This window comes from Rattus norvegicus, chromosome 9 (assembly GCF_021556685.1).
Source record: "Rattus norvegicus strain SHRSP/BbbUtx chromosome 9, alternate assembly SHRSP_T2T, whole genome shotgun sequence".
NCBI classification, from domain to species: Eukaryota; Metazoa; Chordata; class Mammalia; order Rodentia; family Muridae; genus Rattus; species Rattus norvegicus.
Window position 1 is genome coordinate 26374319 of NC_141542.1, and position 19614 is coordinate 26393932.

Below are 19614 nucleotides of genomic sequence, written 5' to 3' on the forward strand. Positions count from 1 at the left end.
TCCCCAGGCTGGCTGTGAATTCACTGTGTAGCCAAGGATGATGTCACACTTCTGATCCTCCTGCCTCCACATCCCAGTGTGGAGATTACAAGTGTACACCCCCATGCTCTGTCTGTAGAGAGGAAGGAACCAGACGTCATGCATGCTACACAGGCTGCTCTCTACTGACTTGGGCACATTCCCAGCCCAGCTCTATTATTTACTTGAACATGGTGCCCGCCACTGTCTCCTAAGACTTGTTCACCTGCATCCCAGAAACCCTTAATAAGCTGCACAGAAGCAGAGCCCATCTCTCTCACTCACAATCATAGAAAGTGAACAAGGAGGTACCACATGACTGCAAATCTCACTGGTGTGAAACACCAGACTCCAGACTCCGGCAAAGCCCCGATAGTCGGCTTGTGTGCCAACCTGAGTTTTCGAATGGTAATAAATGGGCCATGCATAAAAGAAGAGACGGCAGATGCTGCTGCCCGGAGCATGGTACAGCCTAAGACAAGGGATGCTTCTCAAACCCCTTTCAGATCTAGACCCACAGCGGAGAGCGTGTGACACAGTGAGAAATGGTGTGGCCAGTGTGCTGGCCTGAGGCAGGCATTCCCAGCTGCATGGGGTTCTGGCTTTACTTCCTCAAGGCCCAGGCAGCAGAGTGGCCACCAGCCTTGGCCCTCTTCCCAGGGAGAATCATCTCTGTCCACCGGCACCTACGTGCAGTTTCTGACCTTCCCAGGACACCAAGTTGTGCTGAGGTGGACACAGAACTGAACACAGTCAACTTAGGCAAGAGTGGGAAAGAGGAGCCAGTCTGTACTCACTGAAGGAGCTCCGCTTCTGTGAGGGCCTCTGTCCTCTGCTCGCCTGTGACCATGGCCAGCTCTGCCTTCAGGTCTGCAATCTCCTTCTGTAGGCGGACGATCATCTGTGAAGGGAAAGGTGTGTGAGCGCATGTCCACTTCTGGACACTGACTCAGTGGCAGCAAACATGCAGCTTTGGGAGTTATGAGACACTGCGCAAGATGGCTCAATGGTTAGGGGCCAATGTGAGTTCAATCCCTGGAACCCATATAGTGGAAGAAGAGGAGTGACCCCTACAACTTGTCCTTCGAATACTACGTGTATACTAAGTATGCACACATGGGCAATTAACTAAATCAACATGTCAGGATACAAAACTGGATAGGGAACCATCTAAAAGGCATTGGTCACTCCTACCTTAACACTTTGTCCAAATAACTCTAGAACTAGTTTTTTTAAACAAACAAACAACAAACAAAAAATTATAGATGCACTTTGGGACCTCTCTCTGTGTTTCCTTTCTGTCCTTCCTGGTGTATCTAGAATGCAGTTAGGAGTTATGAGAACATATGCTGTACATTCACTCCATTTGCACGTCCCTTAAATAATGTATAGTCCCTTCATGTGCCTCAACCTACGGGCATGCTCTATTACTGCTGTAATTGCACCTTGGCTCTTTTCTCTCACATGATTTGAGCTCATTTATTCTGGTGTGTGCACATCATGAATTTTCAAGGGCATATAATATTCCAAAAGGATACATCAAGATGTATTAAGAGCTGAGGAGATGGCTCAGTCATTCAGCTATCTGCCTTTGCACAGGGCACGGATAAGCGATCCCTAGAACCCTGGAGGGAAAACATCTAGATGATGTGGTGTGTGTGTGTGTGTGTGTGTGTGTGTGTGTGTGTGTGTGTAAGAGTGCTTACTGCACCAACATGAGGACCTGAGTTCCAATCTCACGACACACTCAGAACTCATGCCATGCCCATGGGTGCCAGCTACACCAGAACTGAGTAGTTCTTGGCTTACTGATGACCAGTCTGTGTCTAGGTAATGGGAAACTCTATCTCAGTTGCATAAAGCAGAAGATGGTGAACAGTACAAGCTATGTCTGTCCTTGTTGGGCCTCTGTGAATGCATGCACGGGGTACACACACATGTACAAACATTAGTGGACTGTCATTGGAAAGGGGAGGGAGTGCGAGGGAGAGAGGAGAACTGATGTTTACTTAGCTGGTTAATTGTTTGGTTAGTTTTGGTAACTTCCATTTTCAAAGACCAGCAAAGGTCCTACCAATGCTCCTTTTACCAAGTTCATATTATGACCATGTAATTATTAGTAGGGTGTTTACCATTAGAATCCTTAACTATTCCAGCAAGTTAGGGATAAGGATGTGTGTGTGTGTGTGTGTGTGTGTGTGTGTGTGTGTGTGTGTGTCTGTATGGCTGTGTGGTGTGGTAGCTTTACTAGGTCTTGAGATAAAGAAGCATGGTGTGCACTTAAGAAAAGCAGTAAGTGCAGGTTTTCTTTTTTTTTTTTTTTTTTTTTTTTTTGGTTCTTTTTTTCGGAGCTGGGGACCGAACCCAGGGCCTTGAGCTTCCTAGGTAAGCGCTCTACCACTGAGCTAAATCCCCAGCCCAAGTGCAGGTTTTCTTTTGTGCCTTCTTGTACACTTGTCCAGAATAAAAACTGATCAAAGGGGTTGGGATAACTCATCGGACGCACAGTTTAAAAGAGAAATGGTGAGTCATCTTATCACTAGCTTCAGTAAAATGTATTTGAAAACCGTATCAATTCAGTGCATGTACTCTTGTGGAGGACCTGAGTTTGGTTCCCAGTAAATTCATTTGCATGTATGATAGGCCAAACGTCTGTGCCTATGGCTCTAGGGGATCCACACCCTCAACCAGACTCCTTGGATACTGGACTCTTTAAGTACACACAGAAACACACACACACACACACACACACACACACACACACACGCACACACACACGAACATGACAAATCTTTTTCTAAATATAGTACTTTATAATATCAGGAATTCATCTACACGTTGAAAAGACCCAGTTAAGCTTTAGGTAGAAGAGTGTTAATCAAAAGGCTGTCAAAAACCTTTATTTTAGCATGAGCAGTAGAAAGAGTAAGACAAGAATGTCTTCAAAATTCTATTTGGCATCTTGGCCAGATCAATGAGCCAATGAAAAGCAGAAAACCATCCTTGCATACTTTTAGATCATGTTATCGACGATATATAACATCCAAGAGTATTTAACAAAAGGTGCTAAGAAGTCTGTCCATAATCCATTTATAAAATTTCTTTCCAATATACTAGAAGCCAACAATTATAAAATATAATCTTCCCCCTTTCTACTTAAGAGTACTCTCAAATCCTCCACTCCTGTCACTATGTGAGATCTAAATACACCTGTCCTAGTTAGGGTTGCTATTGCCGTGATAAAACACCATGACCCAAAGGACTTGTGGAGGAAAGAGTTTATTTCACTCACAAGTCCATATGACGTTATCAAAAGCAAGGACAGGAACTCAAGCAGGCCAGGCACCTGGAGGCAGAGGCCATGGGGGGCGCTGCCTGCTGGCTTGTTCCTAATGGCTTTCTCAGCCTGCTTTCTTAGGGACCCCAGGACCACCTGGCCAAGAGTGGCACCACCTACAGTGGACTGCATCCCTCCCTCAATTGATCGCTAATTAATAAAATGTCTTCCTTATAGGCCTCAATACAACCCACTGATCTCATGGAGGCATTTTCTTAATCAAGGTTCGCAGCTCTCAGATGACTTTAGTGCTTTTCAGGTTGACATAAAACTATGCAGCACAGCACCTCAGGCATTAGTTAAAAGGCGGGAAGTCTATTTGTACCCACCCTGGAAAACTGAGTCCCCAAACGAGCTAACTAAGCAAACGTTAGCTCTTCTCCCTCTGTGCCTCCCCTGCCCCTTTCTAATAAGTTTATTCTCTCACTCCTTTACTTGGAGATTGCTTCTCAGGAGGTGGAGGCAGGGGGCTGTCTTTGAGTTCAAGGCCAGCCTGATCTACAGAATGAGTTCCAGGGCAGCCAGGGCTGCAGAGTGAGACTTTCTTTCAAATAAAACTTAACAACAGACAGACAACCTTGAGTTTGCTTAAACCAAGGGGGTTTTGTATATATGAAATTCAGACCTATGTGAAAGAGGGGTAAGGCTTTCTAATTCTCAAGAAAATACTAGTTGCGGGACTGGAGAGCTGGCCCAGGGAGGGTCTCTTTCTGAGGACCTGAGTTCAATTCCCATGGCATCCTGGATAGGTTCACAACTGCCTACAATTCAGCTCTAAGGGATCTGATGCTTTGTCTGATGCTTTGTTCGGGCCTCCACAAGAGACCTGTATGCACGTACACACACACACACACACACACACGCTAAGTAGTTTAAGACAGTACCATCTGCCCTATGGGAGTCTGCCATGTCGTAGACAGCTGCCCTGCTGTCTCCATGTCAAGGAATAGATTTATTTGTCTGCTTCCCTCTTTGTGGCGTTATGTTAAGAAGGGAAGCAGACATCCCAGGAGCAATGGTCCTGAGCCCTTGACCTCCATCCCTTGCTAGCACTGCTTGCCCACGTTAAGGACAGTTGCAGCCCCAGTTCCTCTAGCTCTCTGCTAACATGTTTTGAAGATGCTCACAGCGCCCCACACAGGTGAGTTTCAGGCTGCCTTGGCTACATCCACAGGACCAACAGTTCCTCCAAATTACAATCGTATTTGGACACATGCTCCAGGCATTTCATTTACATGCACAGAGTGTCATAGGTTTGACTGTCAGAAACCCTCGAGCCATTAGACCAGAACTCCTTGGATAAGACCGACTGGCTCATGTTACTTCCTCTCCTAGATTGAGACAGATGCTATAGATTGTACGTCGTTGTGCCTGTGGGTGTGTGTGGGGTGCACATGTCCTAGGGATCACCATATCCCTGCCTCCCCAAAACAGGCATTGCAGTGTGCTGCTATCACTGCAGCTTTCTATGTGGGTTCTGGGGATCAGACGCAGGTCCTCATGCTTGCATACTGAGCACGTTACCAAACCAGCCATCTACCAGTTCTATATTTCTAAGCCAAAAGGACTATGGATTATTTTGTATTTTGTTGAATAGAAATTTCTGTTTTTCACACATGGAGATTACTGAAGCCATGCCTTGCACAGGTTGCCTGTGGACTTAAGAGGCATCTGGGAAGATCCTGGCCCATATCCAGTCATCTCAGAATCTGCCCAGCTCCTATTCCTTTCATAACCCCATCACTCTGAAGGGCTAGCATTTGGTGACTCTGATTATGTAGGCTTGGTATCCTACATGCCATTAACATCTGAGAGCAAGACACAGGAAATCCCAACCAGGCTGTATCTTGGGTGGTTTTTAGAACACTTGTTTTTAAAAGATTAATTTTATTATTTTAGAAATTGTGTCTTGTGAGGGCAGATGCAGGTTCTGGCAGGTGCAGGTGAGTGCAGGTGCAGGTGAGAGCAGGTGCAGATGAGTACAGGTGCATGTGAGTGCAGGTGCATGTGAGTACAGGTGCAGGCGAGTACAGGTGGATATGAGAGTAGGTGCAGGTAAGAACAGGTGCAGGTGCGTACAGGTGCATGTTCTGGCAGGTGCAAGTGAGTGCAGGTGCAGGTGAGAGCAAGTGCAGATGAGTACAGGTGCATGTGAGTGCAGGTGCATGTGAGTACAGGTGCATGTGAGTACAGGTGCAGGTGCATACAGGTGCATGTTCTGGCAGGTGCAAGTGAGTGCAGGTGCAGGTGAGTGCAGGTGCAGGTGAGTGCAGGTGCAGGTGAGTGCAGGTGCAGGTGAGTGCAGGTGCAGGTGAGTGCAGGTGCAGGTGAGTGCAGGTGCAGGTGAGTGCAGGTGGCCATGCTGGAGGATACCTGGGGCACTGTTTCTGTCAGCAGGCAAAGTTGGGAGTCATTTGACATGGGTGCTAGAAACTGAACTTGGATTTTTTGCAACATCAGTGAATGCTCTTAACTGCTAAGCCATCTCTCCTGTCCGCTAGGACAAAGTTTTGATTGTCCCTTGTATTTCATGCAAGCTTCACACTTTAAAATGACAAACACCAGTGTGTGGCTTTAGGTGCCATTATTACAGAGACTAGCCAGCCACACTTGGCAGTTACCATGTCAGTCAGCACTAGGAAGAAACCCGGCAGTTGCTTCAATTATCAGCTATTAGCTTTTTGCTCCTGATCTCTTTGCTTTCAATCTCTCACAGACCTACATCAAACACACACTGGTGCCCTCTTCCTTCAGATCCATCAAAGAAGTCTTTCCAGCAAAATGTAGAGAAAGTAAAGAAATGCCTCCAGTGTCTAATATGTCTGCTTTCCATAAATTGGGAACTAATTCTTGTCTTCCAGATAATAGGACTGTTCTCATTCTGCCCAGCAATGCTCTTTGGATGCAGGAAGGACAGATACAGCCACAATGATTCTCTAGGGATGTAGAGGGTCTGGGACAACCCTAGTGATGACCTTGGGATGCAGAAGGGACAGGTACAGCCACAATGATTCTTTAGGGATGCAGGGGGACTGGCATAGCCCTAGTGATGACCTTGGGATGCAGGAGGGACAGGTACAGCCACAGTGATTCTCTAGGGATTCAGGAGGATTGGCATAGCCCTAGTGATGACCTTGGGATGCAGGAGGGACAGGGATCTTTAAGAGTGCAATTCCTCTTGACTATGATTTTGTGTTCTGTTCCCTTGCCCAGGACTCTGTGTGATGCTGAGATCTGACCAAGGTGGGTGCAGGGAAGTTTCTGCTTCACCCACTGAGTTCTCCATCAGGGCAGATGAGGCTCCCTGAGGCTAGCAGGGCAACACAGAAAGCCCCACTATTCTTTTCCCTGCCTTTGCCTCTGTCCTTCAGTGGAGCGAGGATGGCGGGGGCAGATAATTGAGAAGAAGGAATTCAGAACACGGCAGTGATCAGTGATAATATTCGTCTCTGAGAAATTTGAAAATGAAGTTGGTGAGATTTCACAGTTTTAGACTCTACACATTGCAAGGCCACATGAGCTTATTTTCTAGAGGAATGAGAAGAGCTGAGTGACTCAAACATATGCAATCGTAATCATGGAATTTGACAAATCTGAGACATTTAATCAGAGTTTGGATGCCAACCTGAGTTGACCCAGGGTTGCCTATCCCTTGCAGAGAACTTATAAAATGCAAAGGAAAAGATTCTTTTCAGGGTGAAAAACTGAATTATGTTATCTGTGATTTCTTTGCATTAAAAGTTGCTTTGAAGCAGGAGTTATTTTTATAAAACTATGAAAACAGGTAATTTCTCCAGGAGTCAAACTACAGTTAATCTTTAGGAAACTGTAGAATAAGGTACAGGATGCTGGGACCAAATATTTCAACTCAGTAACTTTCTCTTTATGAGATGTGTGAAAGATGATTCTCGGTCTAAAAGGAAGACATATTTTGTGAAAGGTTAAGGCCTGAGTGTAAATTTAGTTACATTTTCCCACTGTAGTACTGAGCCATTGCACACCAACCTATGGGTGTGTCTTTAAGACTACTCACACTATATCATGAAGCAGATATTCTTGAGCCTGGCTCTCTGGGCTGCACCTGCTCTCACTAGGACTATGAGAAACTTATTTCACACCCTTGTGCCTCAGTTTTGCTCTCCATGGAGACAGACTGAACACTCATCATAAGGTTGCCGAGAATTACTTCAGCGGATGCACACCAGTACCTAGGACACAGATTAGTACAGAGCCATGCCCCACAACCAGTTTCAGCAAGTCATATATAATAGCTGTTAAGTATATATGCTTATTTAATCTTGATTAAACTTTTAAGTTTCTTATTGGGGCTGGGGATGCAGCCCCGTGTGTAAATGTGCTTGCCAGGCACGCTCAAAGCCCTGGGTTCTATGTCAGCACCACACAACTTCCGTGGGCCATGCCTGCAGTTCCTGCAATCAGATGGCAGGAGATCAGAAGTTTGAGGTCATTGCACCAGCAAATGAAGTTTAAGGACAGCTTGAGAGACGTAAACCCCCGAAGCAGAAATCAGGCATTTGCTTACCAGTCTGGGATCAATCTCTTCATTGAGGATGGCTTCATTTTTGATTAGGGCCACGCGCTGAGCAAATCTGCAGGTGGAGATAGACTCCTGGAGAAAACAAACAGACCACAAACAGCTTTTCAAATATGACAGCACAGAGGGGCCTTTCTCTCCAGATAAAACTTAAGTTACATGATCAGAAAACATTACCTAAAGAGTAAGATGTCTGGGACAACACATGTTAACTAACAATACCTCAAAATGAGGGAGAATTGGCCCTGGAACACTATTTTCTACATTTTTATAATGGGGTTGGCTTAGGAAAATGACAAATGCCCAAATTATAGGCAATCCTGGCATCCTGAGAGGCAACTGGTACGTGTTTGGCTCTGTTAAAGCTGGACCTCACATTAAAGTCCTAACCATAGCAGGGACCGTGATCCGCAAGCCTGCGAGACCACACAGTAGGTATTAGTAATAAAGCAAAGGAAGGGTTTCACTGCATTCACCTTGAATGCTCGGCACTGTTGTAGGAGATGCCCTTCTCCTTGTTTTCCTCCCTGGGGGAGTGTCTATACCCAAACTGTTAAGCTGACTCTTTCAAGACCCCATCTGACTCCATAGCCACCCAGGGCAGCCCCTGGCACAGCATCCTGGGTGCCACCGTCTGAGAGAGTCTAGGACCAGATCTCAGGATAGCTTGGAGCTACCCAGACCTCACCAGTCAGGCAAAGCTGAGCAAGGGCAGTGAAGACTTTCTTCTCTCGTTTCTACCATCAGACGTTCTAAGATTGGCATACACGGATTCTTCAAGCCACTCATCGGAGGCCGGTTCTCACATGGGTTAATTATGACACCATCTAAGAACCCAACGCTGTGAGCCCTGTGGTGGGTTTACTCTGAGGTATATGTCAGCCCTGCTCAGGAGGTGCAGACACACCCAGAGCCCCACCTCCACCTCACCACCCAGCAGGAGAAACACAGACTAGGAGTCCCAGGGAGAAGGGCTGCGTACATCGATGTTCCTCTTCTCTAAAGACAGAGTTGCAATCATAGTGGTCATGCAGTTCCCTCCCAGGCTGTCTCTGAGCACGCTGGTCATCATGGAGTTCCTGTAAGGGATATGTGTACGGTGTTTTTCCGAAAGGGCAATGATGACCTGTGGGAAGGTGGACAGAAGATGGTGTTAGCCATATGGGAGGGCACATCTGACGGTGGACTTTCAACAGTGAGAATACAAAAGACACCCAGCACTTGGGCATAGAACAGTCATCTTTAACAAGAGTTTTCAATACAAAAATGGCAAAAATAGGGCTGGAGAGATGGCTCAGTGGTTAAGAGCACTGGCTTTTCTTCCAGAGGACGTGAGTTTGACGGCCAGCAATGGCGTGGTGGCTCACACCTGGCTGTGACTCCTGCTCCAGGACCCTAAGGCAGCTGCATGAAGAGTAAGCAGTGTGGATGCTCAATGTCACGTTGAGCATCTTACTATCCCCCCCCTCTTTGAATCTCCTTCATAAGATGAATTCTAATATTCATTATTGTTTTAGGGAACACTGGTGTGGGTAATAGAGAGGTTATGCTTAAATAAACCTTCCTAGTGATATTAAATTAGAAATTGATGAACTCACTTTTGGCTGCAAGTTGTGGAAAATTAAGTGATGCTGGGCTCTGTCAGGAGGGATGGAAAGGGAAAGCTCTAGGTTACAAATGACCCGAAGGTTAGTGTGTTTACGCTCCTGTCTCTATTTTGTCTTCTGTGTGGTAGAGATCAGCCTCCTTGCAGCCACAGGATGGCTGCCAACACCTTGATGTTATATACGTCTTTCTTCATAAGTTAGATGAGAACAGACTCCTTTCCTCTTATCCTGAGCTTCTCCGACAAGCATCTTGGTCCCTAGATGACCCATGGCTTGATCGCTGTAGCAGAAAGGAAGGCTCTAGTTTGCTTTGGCCAATACGGATCTAATTCGAGAACTGGGATGGGCTCGGGGTGCTCCCCACCAGAATGGACATCCCAATATCCACTCCAGGAAGGGATCTAAAATTGTTAGAGGAAAGAATTAAGCATCAGAGTGGGATTGTGCTCTTAAAATAGGAGAAAATGAGGCTATTTGTGCTAGAAGAAAGAAGCCAAGATTTAGAGACAGAATTCAGCTTTCCCGCTTGTATGGTTTAGGAAAAATCACAAAGGTGTTTTAGCTTCTGTGATTTCCTTGTAAATACGGGACTAGGATGCCTGGCTGTCTTGGAGGAAGGCTGTAAAGGTCAATAGTGAGGGCTGAAGAGATGACTCTGTGTGAACGAGTGCTTGCTGTGCAAGCATGAAGGCATGCGTTCAAATCTCCAGCACCCATGTCAAAGGCTGTGTGTGGATGTACATGCCAGTGACCCCAATACTGATGGACATAGAGATGGGTGGGTCCCAGAAACTCACTTACAAGCCGGCCTAGCCCAGCAAAATGGTAGGCTTCTGTTTCAGTGAGATGTTCCAAGGCAGCAGGATGGAGAATGATAGAAAAGATGTCCAGTAGGGCCTAGAAACTGTGCCTGGTGTCAGTTCAGCTACTCAATGGATTAAGAGGTTTGCTTTTTTTCTTATTTGTAAAAGTATTTTTTACATTTATTTATTTATTTATTTATTTATTTATTTATTTATTTATGTGTGTGTACACACACGCGCACACATGCACCCACATGTTCATGCACACGTGTGTGTCTTTCTTGCACTTCTGTGAATTTGAGCGGCTACCCATAGAAGCCAGAAGAGGGCACCATACCCACTGGAGCTGTATGCACAGTCAGTTGTGAGCTACCAGACATGGGTGCTAGAAACTGAACTCTGGTCTTTTTCAAGAGCAGCAAGTGCTGTTAACCACTGAGCCATCTCTATAGCTTCCAAGAAGATTTTCTTTTAAAGAGCACAGAGGAGCACAGAAAGCTATCCTTTAGAAACTGATAAACAATGGAAGCAGTTATGACTGGCCCTGGCCCAGCAGCCTCACTCCTGAAGGCAACAAGGCCGACACCAAGCCAGAGCCCACGTGTGCTATGGAACTAGCTGACTGCAAGCCCGTTTGATTTCTGAAGGGGCGAGGAGCTAACACTGGTTCCCAGTGGTTTCTCACTTGCTGTTTGGGCTGATGGAGGCCTCAGTTCACTCCCAGGTCACTAGCTGAGGTTTACAGTTAGCACAAGGACACATGTTCTCTTTCCTTCTCCTCATACGAACTCAGGCTTTGGGGCCAAGGAGTACCCTGTTATTGTGGCTTAAAGTGTTTTTTGAGGAAACTCTTTGGAAAAAGTGCTGCATACATAAAGAGAATTCCAAAACCAACAATATTCTGGCAAACTGAATATTAATCACTTAAAACTATAGAGTCGGTAAACCCAGGCTGGCTGAGATCTAGCAGGTGTGAGTCCTCTCAGATATAATCAGCAGGACAACTAGAATTCTGTAATAAATTTCTAAACCAATGCCAGCTAATTAATGCAAGCTGAGCAGACTAGCTCCTCTGTCTTTCATATTGAAATGGAGAGATCAATATGGTGATAATTATATCACCACTTATGAAGAACCTACTACTGTGTCTATAGGTGTTCTGTCCTAGTTATCTTTAGGTGTCAACCTGACAGAATCTACAGTCACACGAGAAGAGATCCTCAGCTCAGGGCTTTTCCAGATCAGACTGACCTGTGCACTTATCTGAGAGAGGGGTAATTGCTAATTGATGTAGGAGCCCACTGTGGGCAGCACCATACCCTAGGCAGGTACTCCTGAGCTGTATAAGAAAGCCATCTAAGCACAGGTCAGTGAGTGAGCCAGCAGAGTTTCTTCATCTTTTCTGCTTCAAATTCCTGCTTGAGCTCCTACATTGAGTTCCTGCAGTGATAAATTGTAACCTGGGAGTAGAGACAAACCTTTTCTTCCCTAAGTTGCCTTTGATCACAGTGCTTGTCAAAGATACAGAAGGCAAGAGAACAGGTTCTTCTGCTTCATTGTTTTTCTGGTTCCATGATGCACAGCTTGTTCTTGGGCAGGCATCTACATCACTGCCCAGTGTAACCCACAGCTTCCAGTGGAGGAGGTGTGTGAGCAAACTACACTAAGTTGTTTTGTACTCCCGTCTCTTCAGCCACATAGTAAAACACACATAGTAATAATGTGACCATAAACGTCCACGAGTTATGTGATCTCACTAAGTATCTCCCCGCTCTCCTCACTGTTCTTCACTGATTTGGTTCTCTCACTATTTCTCTCAGAATGTAATTCTCTTCTGCCCTCCCACCCACTCACCAGCAGCTCTTCCCGGCCTTGCTAAACCCTGCAGATCCATGGCCATCCCTGCAGCTTCCCACAGTCCAGTTTCCTTGCCTGCAAAGGCACTTGGATTTCAGAGAAAATAGTTACCAGCTGTCCCAATGCAGTGGGTGGAAAGGAAATGGAAGGGCTGAGGGCTAATGACACATGAATGCCATTTAGCGGGAGTGACCGATCCGCTGGCCTGATGGGCTCATAGCTCCCAGGACCTGACCTGCTCTACCCCACCCTTCTTGCCTTGCTCCCTCCCACTCATTCTTCATTCCATTCGTTAACTCTTACTTCCTTGGTCTCTGTCAATCTCTCCTCATCCACCCCTTTCCTTGCTTGTCATAGCTCCTACCTGAGGTGCATCTATGTACATATGACAGCCTAGTCAAGCCCCTGCTTCAGAAAGGAGCCCTTTGTGGTAGGGCTGCTCTAGGACCCTCAACAAATTGTAGATCTGCCCTATCCTCATTTCAGTTGCTATGACAAAAATATCCCAAAACAAAGCAACTCAGGAGAGAAAAGGGTTTATTTATTTTAGTTTATAATTCCAGATTATGGTCTGTCACTGGGGAGATATCAGGCAGAAACTTCAAATAGCTAGTCACTTAACGCCCACAGTCAAGAATAGAAATGAATGCATGCTTGCTTGCTTGTACTCAGCTTGATTTCTCCTCTCTCATATAGTTCAACACCTAGGAATGGTGCCACTCACAATGGGCTAGGTCTTCCCAGATCAATGAAATTACGACAATGACCAACAGGCATGAGACAACCCATATAGACAATCCTTCATTGATCCTTTCTTCCCAGGTGCTTGCAGGCTCTGTCAAGCTCACAATTAAAGCTGACCTTATTGAACATTGCCAATATTTGTTAGATAAGCAATTAACAGAAAAACAAGGGCCACATCGGCGTTATGAATGTTCACAGGGATTTTAAATTGAAGAGATGTGGACCAGTTTTAAGAGTAGTCAGGAGTTTGAGGAGATTATGTGGAAGGAAGGACAGAATGGGGTGTGGAACAGAATGTTTCTGAGTGATTACAATTCATAGAAAGTTTGATTCAGCTGAAGAATGTAATTTTGTGTGAACAGATGGACACAATGGGAATTAAAACCATGCCGCCATCTGAGCAAAGAGACACGTTGCTTTGGAATAAGGCAATTTGAACACAGCCCATTATGAGCATATATCATTGTTCTGGTAAATGTCCTAGTAAGCAAAAAAGCCACATTAGTAAAAGTCGTGTGGAATTTTTAAGCAAGAAAGACCTTAGGACTGATGATTCTTCTCAAAAGCACTAAAATGGCCCAGGCCTGCAGGCCCTCACCTAAGGTGCTATGTTCCTGGGGGGGGGGGGCTCGTAGATAAACCTAAACATATCACCCTATTCAGGTGGGTGGCCCTGGCATGGCCACTTCAGCCTGGGAATGTTCACAGGCATCAAGATACTGGTCTTGGGGTTCCTTAGGCATTAAAGAAAAGGGCCTTTCTATTGTTGTTTTGATAAAATCTTTTAGATTCAATGTTCAAGAACGAGAAGGTAACACAGGAACCCCCCATGTAGCCCATTCATTTTCACAGATGAATACTTAGGACAGAAATCTTATCTAGCTAAATTTGGGTGTGTTCTCTTTGCTCACAGAGTCGAATTCAAAAGTGACAAACAGAGCAGTTAGTGCTCTTCTATGGGTTGGGTGGCAGTCAGGATGGAGTAGTGGTGTCTCAAGACAAGACAAGGGTGAGAGGACCGCCATAGCTAGGTTCTCAGAGGTGATCTCCGAGCTGGGAAAACAAAGACAAACTGAGAGCTTGTAACCTGTACTCATGTCCAGTATTAATTTTACAAGGCAGACAATACGTCACCAGTGCTGGGCCCGATGAAAGCTCAGCTCTATTCTTCACTGTTACTAGTCAGCTTGAGAAGAGAAATGTTTGCAATCTGTGAAATGAAGACGTTAACACTTCCAGCAGAGGGTGTTGTGGGGTTAAAATGAAATGGTGTCTACGAAGCACGACTACATACGCGGATGTGCATGGGAGGGCTGCTTATAAAAGCCACTGCACAGATGCCACAGCCCACGGACTCTGAATCCATCAACGGATAAACAGAATGAGGGGCCATGCATGTAATCGAGCCTGGAAGAGGAATGAAGTTGTGATATATGCTACCATGTGGATGAACTGTGGAATCATGGTTCTCTACCAAAGGACACACATGGAAGGACTCCACCTGTGGCATCCGGAAGAGGCAAAGCCACAGAGACAAAAAGCACAGGCTACCAGAGGCCAACGATAAAAGATACAAGGGGCGCTCTTATATCTGGTTGGAATTAGGGCAATTTCTAGGAAAGGATAATTACTGTGGTGGCCCATTATTTGGCAATGTACTTCATGGCGCTGAACTCTTCACTTAAAACAATGATCAAAATTGGGACTGAAGAGATGGCTCAGCTGTTCAGAGCATGCACCACTCCTGCAGAGGACCAGAGTTCAGGTCCAAGCATCTGTATCGGGCAGTTCACAACCAGCTATAACTCAGGCTCTGAGGAATCTGATGCCCTCTTCTGAACTTGTATGCATGTGCATACACACACAATTGAAAACAAAAACTATAAAAGGATAAATGTTGCTATGCATACTTCCCAATAATTATGAAACATAACAAAACTAGACCGTCTGCCATGTAGTACAGGCAGCACAGGGAGGTACAACTGACCTCGCTCCACCCAGCTCACCTGCTCCAGGTAGTGTAGGGACAAGTTGATGTATTTGGCTTCTGTCAGAAGCAGGCCTCCAACTCCAGTCTTCGAGACACGCTCTGACCCTGCCAGATCAACCAGATGAAGCTTAGCATGTCGGACAGTGGCAGATCCTGGCTCCTTGCTGCTCAAGTGCACAGTGAAAATACAGTGTGATCTGGTTGAAGCTTGATTCATGGGAGTCTAAAACAGAGTTACGAAATGTATGGTAAGTGATTGGTGAGAACTGTTAGAGGATATAGAAGGATGCAAACTACATTTCTAGAAGCATGGCAGTCCCATGAAGCCAAGACTTATGGGTAAGATCGTCAAACTCTGTTCTTTTCAGTGTGTTCTTGCCTGCTGGATAACTGGTAGAAAAATGCAGATAGATTCAGAAGGTAACAAAGGCACCCTACTGGAATAAATATGGAATCTTTTGAGCATAGGGAAGTGGTTCACCTGGTTTAGTCCCTGCAATGCAAGCACAAGATCTGAGCTTTGATTTCCAGAGTCCTTGTGAAAATGAATGGCGTGGCTGTGTATGTCTGTGACCCTAGCATGGGCTGGGTGTGGAGCAAAGACAGGTCTACTTCAAGGAGCTCACTGGCCAAAGAGTTTAACTCATCAGTGGCAGGTAGAGAGGACTGAGGAAGGCACCCAGTGTCAACCTCTGGCCTCCAAATGCATACGCACAGTAACACACACACACACACACACACACACACACACACACACTATATATATATATATATATATACACACACACACATACTATAACACACATATATACACACATACACAAAATACACATGTACACACACAGGAGGAAAAGGATAGATGAAGTTTACTGGGTTTGCAAGATCAAAACGTGAAATCAATTAGTTCTAATGTAAGTAAATACTGAAGTGGACTAAATGCTTACATGTAACAGCACAGCTCTGACATCAAGACAAGTAAGTTTCTGTAAAGTAGTAATCGATACTTTAAAATATCAACAAGCAGAAAACTCGGGAAAATGAGAATGGGAGATGACTAGATAACTCAAAAAAATCAGAAAAATACTTAAGGAGCACTTGAAAAACTGCTTATAAATTTATAAATAGTGTCTGCAGACCTTAGAACTATAAAGATGAATTATTCCACGCCCATCAGGCTGAACAATTACAAAAAGAAAGGCTAAGGAAATAAGTTGTGGTGGAGGGTGGAGACACGCGGCTATGAAAAATTTCACATACTACTGATGGGAATACGAATTAAGAATATTTTTGGAAGAAATTTCACAATATGCTACAATAATGCAAATGCAAAATCCCCATGACGTGGCGGTTAAACACTAGTTTTTAGAGAGCAGCCATGGGAAGGTGTACATAAATTAGAACGGTAGTACCAGTGCCTTCAAGGTAACAGGAGTGTGGAGCCAGCTATACAGTAAGGACATCTGTGACAAGGGAGATAATATTCTGGGACAAGCCAGAAGGTTGTAGCCTTCAGAAAAGATTGTCACAAAGGATGATACATTTGTAGAACAGAAGGCTGAGTTAACATTGAGAACGAAATGGACGCTGTGGCAGGGCTTTCCTTCAACCACAACTGCAACACGAACTTCTGAGGTTACACCATTGTCATGGGAAATTATGGACCATTATTAATAGTGGTGGCCTCCTGTAAGGATGGGAGACAAAGGGCAACGAAGGGACTCATGCTCTACCAGCAATAGACTTGTGGTAGCGTGCACTGTCACCTTGAAAGAGTCTAGCACCTGGACATGGCTATGTGGAATCCTCTGGGCAGGGGACGCTGGGCTGTGGAAGCCAAGCATCAACAAGCATGCATTCACCTCCACTCCCGTTTCCTCATCAGGGATGCAATGTGAGTAGCAGTCTCGAGCTCCCACTCCCATGATTCCCCTGCCACCCTGGGCCGAGCCTAGAACTGTGCTCTAGAGTAACCTTGTTCTCCCCCCACGTGGCTTTTGGTAAATATTTTATCACAGCAACAGGAAGAGAAACTGAGATAGAAAGTTGGTCCTGAGAAGTGGGAATGTTGATACGTAAGCCTGACTTGTGGGTCTGAGGCCTCTGGACGTGTTCCGTGGCAAGGATGTGGAAGAGTTGAAATGGCTAGGGATGCTGTCGGAAGAGTGTAAAGGGTCACTGTGGTGGATGGCCGTGTAGAGTACCAGAATGGTAAGAGAGATGTATGATACAGAGTGAATGGTAAGAGAGAGTGGTAGAGGAAACAACTGGATTAATGCTGTCCACCACCACCACCACCACCACCACCATCATCACCACCACCACCATCATCACCACCACCACCACCACCACCACCACCATCACCACCACCACCACCACCATCATCATCACATCATAAATAATCAGAAGCAAATTCTGAAAAGTGAAAACATCAGCAGTCACTGGCCATGCCAGTCTCTATACTACTGTGGGTTACATTTTCTCTGAGGAATAAATATGATCTGGGAAAAGCAAGCTCTGGGTCAATAAAACCAGAGTGTTCTGCACAAACACTCATGCGAACAAATTCACAGCCATTTGGCTCTGGGCCAAAGGATTTCAGCGTGGACACACGTGCCCACGGATGGAGAAGCACAGGCTGATGTGTTGTAAATCAGAAATTCTTTCTGTCAATATAAATTCATGATACACACCATGGCTGATTCATACCAGCTAGTGAGACACACAGATGTCAAAATGCTGGCAATAGTTTGGAGATTACGATGCAGTGAACAAGTTAAATAGGATGAGAATGTGGCCCATCATTTGTTGCCACAATAACAAAACCCAATCTAGGCAGCGTGCAAGCTCTCTCTTTCTGTCTGTCTGTCTGTTGGTCTGTCTGTTTCTGGCTCCCCCTCTGAAGTGGGTCAGTAAACAGCTGCATGTGAAACCACAAACTTAAATATAGAACCTGACTGGAGGTGTTCTGGAAGTGGCTGGGAGTTATTTGTGGAACTTAAACACAGGTTTCACGCCATTGGTGCTTTCATGAGACAATGCGTTCTGTGGACGGAACTGAAAATCAATTGTCAGGTGATGCTGGGCTCGCACAACCTAGTCTCCGACAACTGCTCCTCCCTTCCAAGCCACTGATGCTAAAACAGCACTAAGCCTGACCCTTTCGTGAGTTTTGGAAGTTGTGTGCCCATTTCAAAGGAATTCAAGATTCACAAGAATCAGAGCATTCTGGCGTCTGCAATTAAGCACAGTAATATACCATGGGAATATACTGTAGGAATCCATGCCTCGAGCTCTGTCTCGTAAGTGCTTTCTCTGTGACGTAGCTGTTGGTGTCCTCTTAGATAAAAATTTCCTTAGACCTCAGACAATGCTCTTTATGTGGTCTGTTCATTCAATGTGCCCACGTCTGCTCTGTGTTTAGTCAGGGAAGTCTCTATGCCTCATGGGCATGCCAGTTCCCTGTCCTTTTAAAGGTAAAATACAAAATAAAACAAAGAACCAAAAAAAAAAAAGTATTTGAATGTTTCTGAAATTGCCTGAGAACAGATGGCGCCATTTAGGCAGATTCAATTCAAAACTGAGCACATGTTTTAAGCAAATGTGTTCTTGGCAATTTCCGGTGCCTTTGGAAAAATCCTCGTGATGATTAATCATCTGCACGAAGAGAGCTTTTGTGTTTCGTGTCAGTCTTTTTAGATAGCTGTGTTAGTTGGTGCGGCAGATGAAGGAAAATAAGACCTGGCCTAGGAGCTCAAGAACTTGCAATCTCATCAGACAGGAGAGCCCAGGTGTGTGTGAGGAGGCCATGAGGTGAGGAAGAGACATGCTCAGCAAAGGAAGTGGGCAGGGCTGGGGTGGTGGCTTAGTGCGGTAAGTATCGGCCACACGATCTGGTTCCATTTCTGTGGCTATGACAGACACCCGGGACAGAAAGCAACAGGGGAGAGAGGGCTTCCTTCCGCTTACCGTTCCACGTGGTAAAGAAGTCACAGGTAGAAACCTGAAGCAGCTACTCATGCTCACTCAAGAACAACTGGAGAGAAACTTGAAGCAATCCCACTAAAATCAGGGACTAGACAAGGCTGCCCACTCTCTCCCTACTTATTCAATATAGTTCTTGAAGTTCTAGCAAGAGCAATCAGACAACAAAAGGAGGTCAAGGGGATACAGATCGGAAAAGAAGAAGTCAAAATATCACTTTTTGCAGATGATATGATAGTATATTTAAGTGATCCCAAAAGTTCCACCAGAGAACTACTAAAGCTGATAGACAACTTCAGCAAAGTGGCTGGGTATAAAATTAACTCAAATAAATCAGTAGCCTTCCTCTACACAAAAGAGAAACAAGCCGAGAAAGAAATTAGGGAAACGACACCCTTCATAATAGACCCAAATAATATAAAGTACCTCGGTGTGACTTTAACCAAGCAAGTAAAAGATCTGTACAATAAGAACTTCAAGACACTGAGGAAAGAAATTGAAGAAGTCCTCAGGAGATGGAAAGATCTCCCATGCTCATGAATTGGCAGGATTAATATAGTAAAAATGGCCATTTTACCAAAAGCGATCTACAGATTCAATGCAATCCCCATCAAAATACCAATCCAATTCTTCAAAGAGTTAGACAGAACAATTTGCAAATTCATCTGGAATAACAAAAAACCCAGGATAGCTAAAGCTATCCTCAACAATAAAAGGACTTC

General features: G+C 45.2%; 1 protein-coding gene across 2 annotated transcripts in view; it reads right to left on the reverse strand.

Annotated features, from left to right (window-relative positions):
• Positions 1-19614, reverse strand: part of Kif6 (kinesin family member 6) — a 295931-nt gene that overhangs the window by 178312 nt on the left and 98005 nt on the right. For both annotated transcript variants that reach the window (NM_001431181.1, XM_087564678.1), the window contains 4 exon segments: positions 816-919; positions 7899-7985; positions 8893-9036; positions 14928-15134. In NM_001431181.1, coding sequence (NP_001418110.1) covers positions 816-919; positions 7899-7985; positions 8893-9036; positions 14928-15134 — 542 coding nt within the window.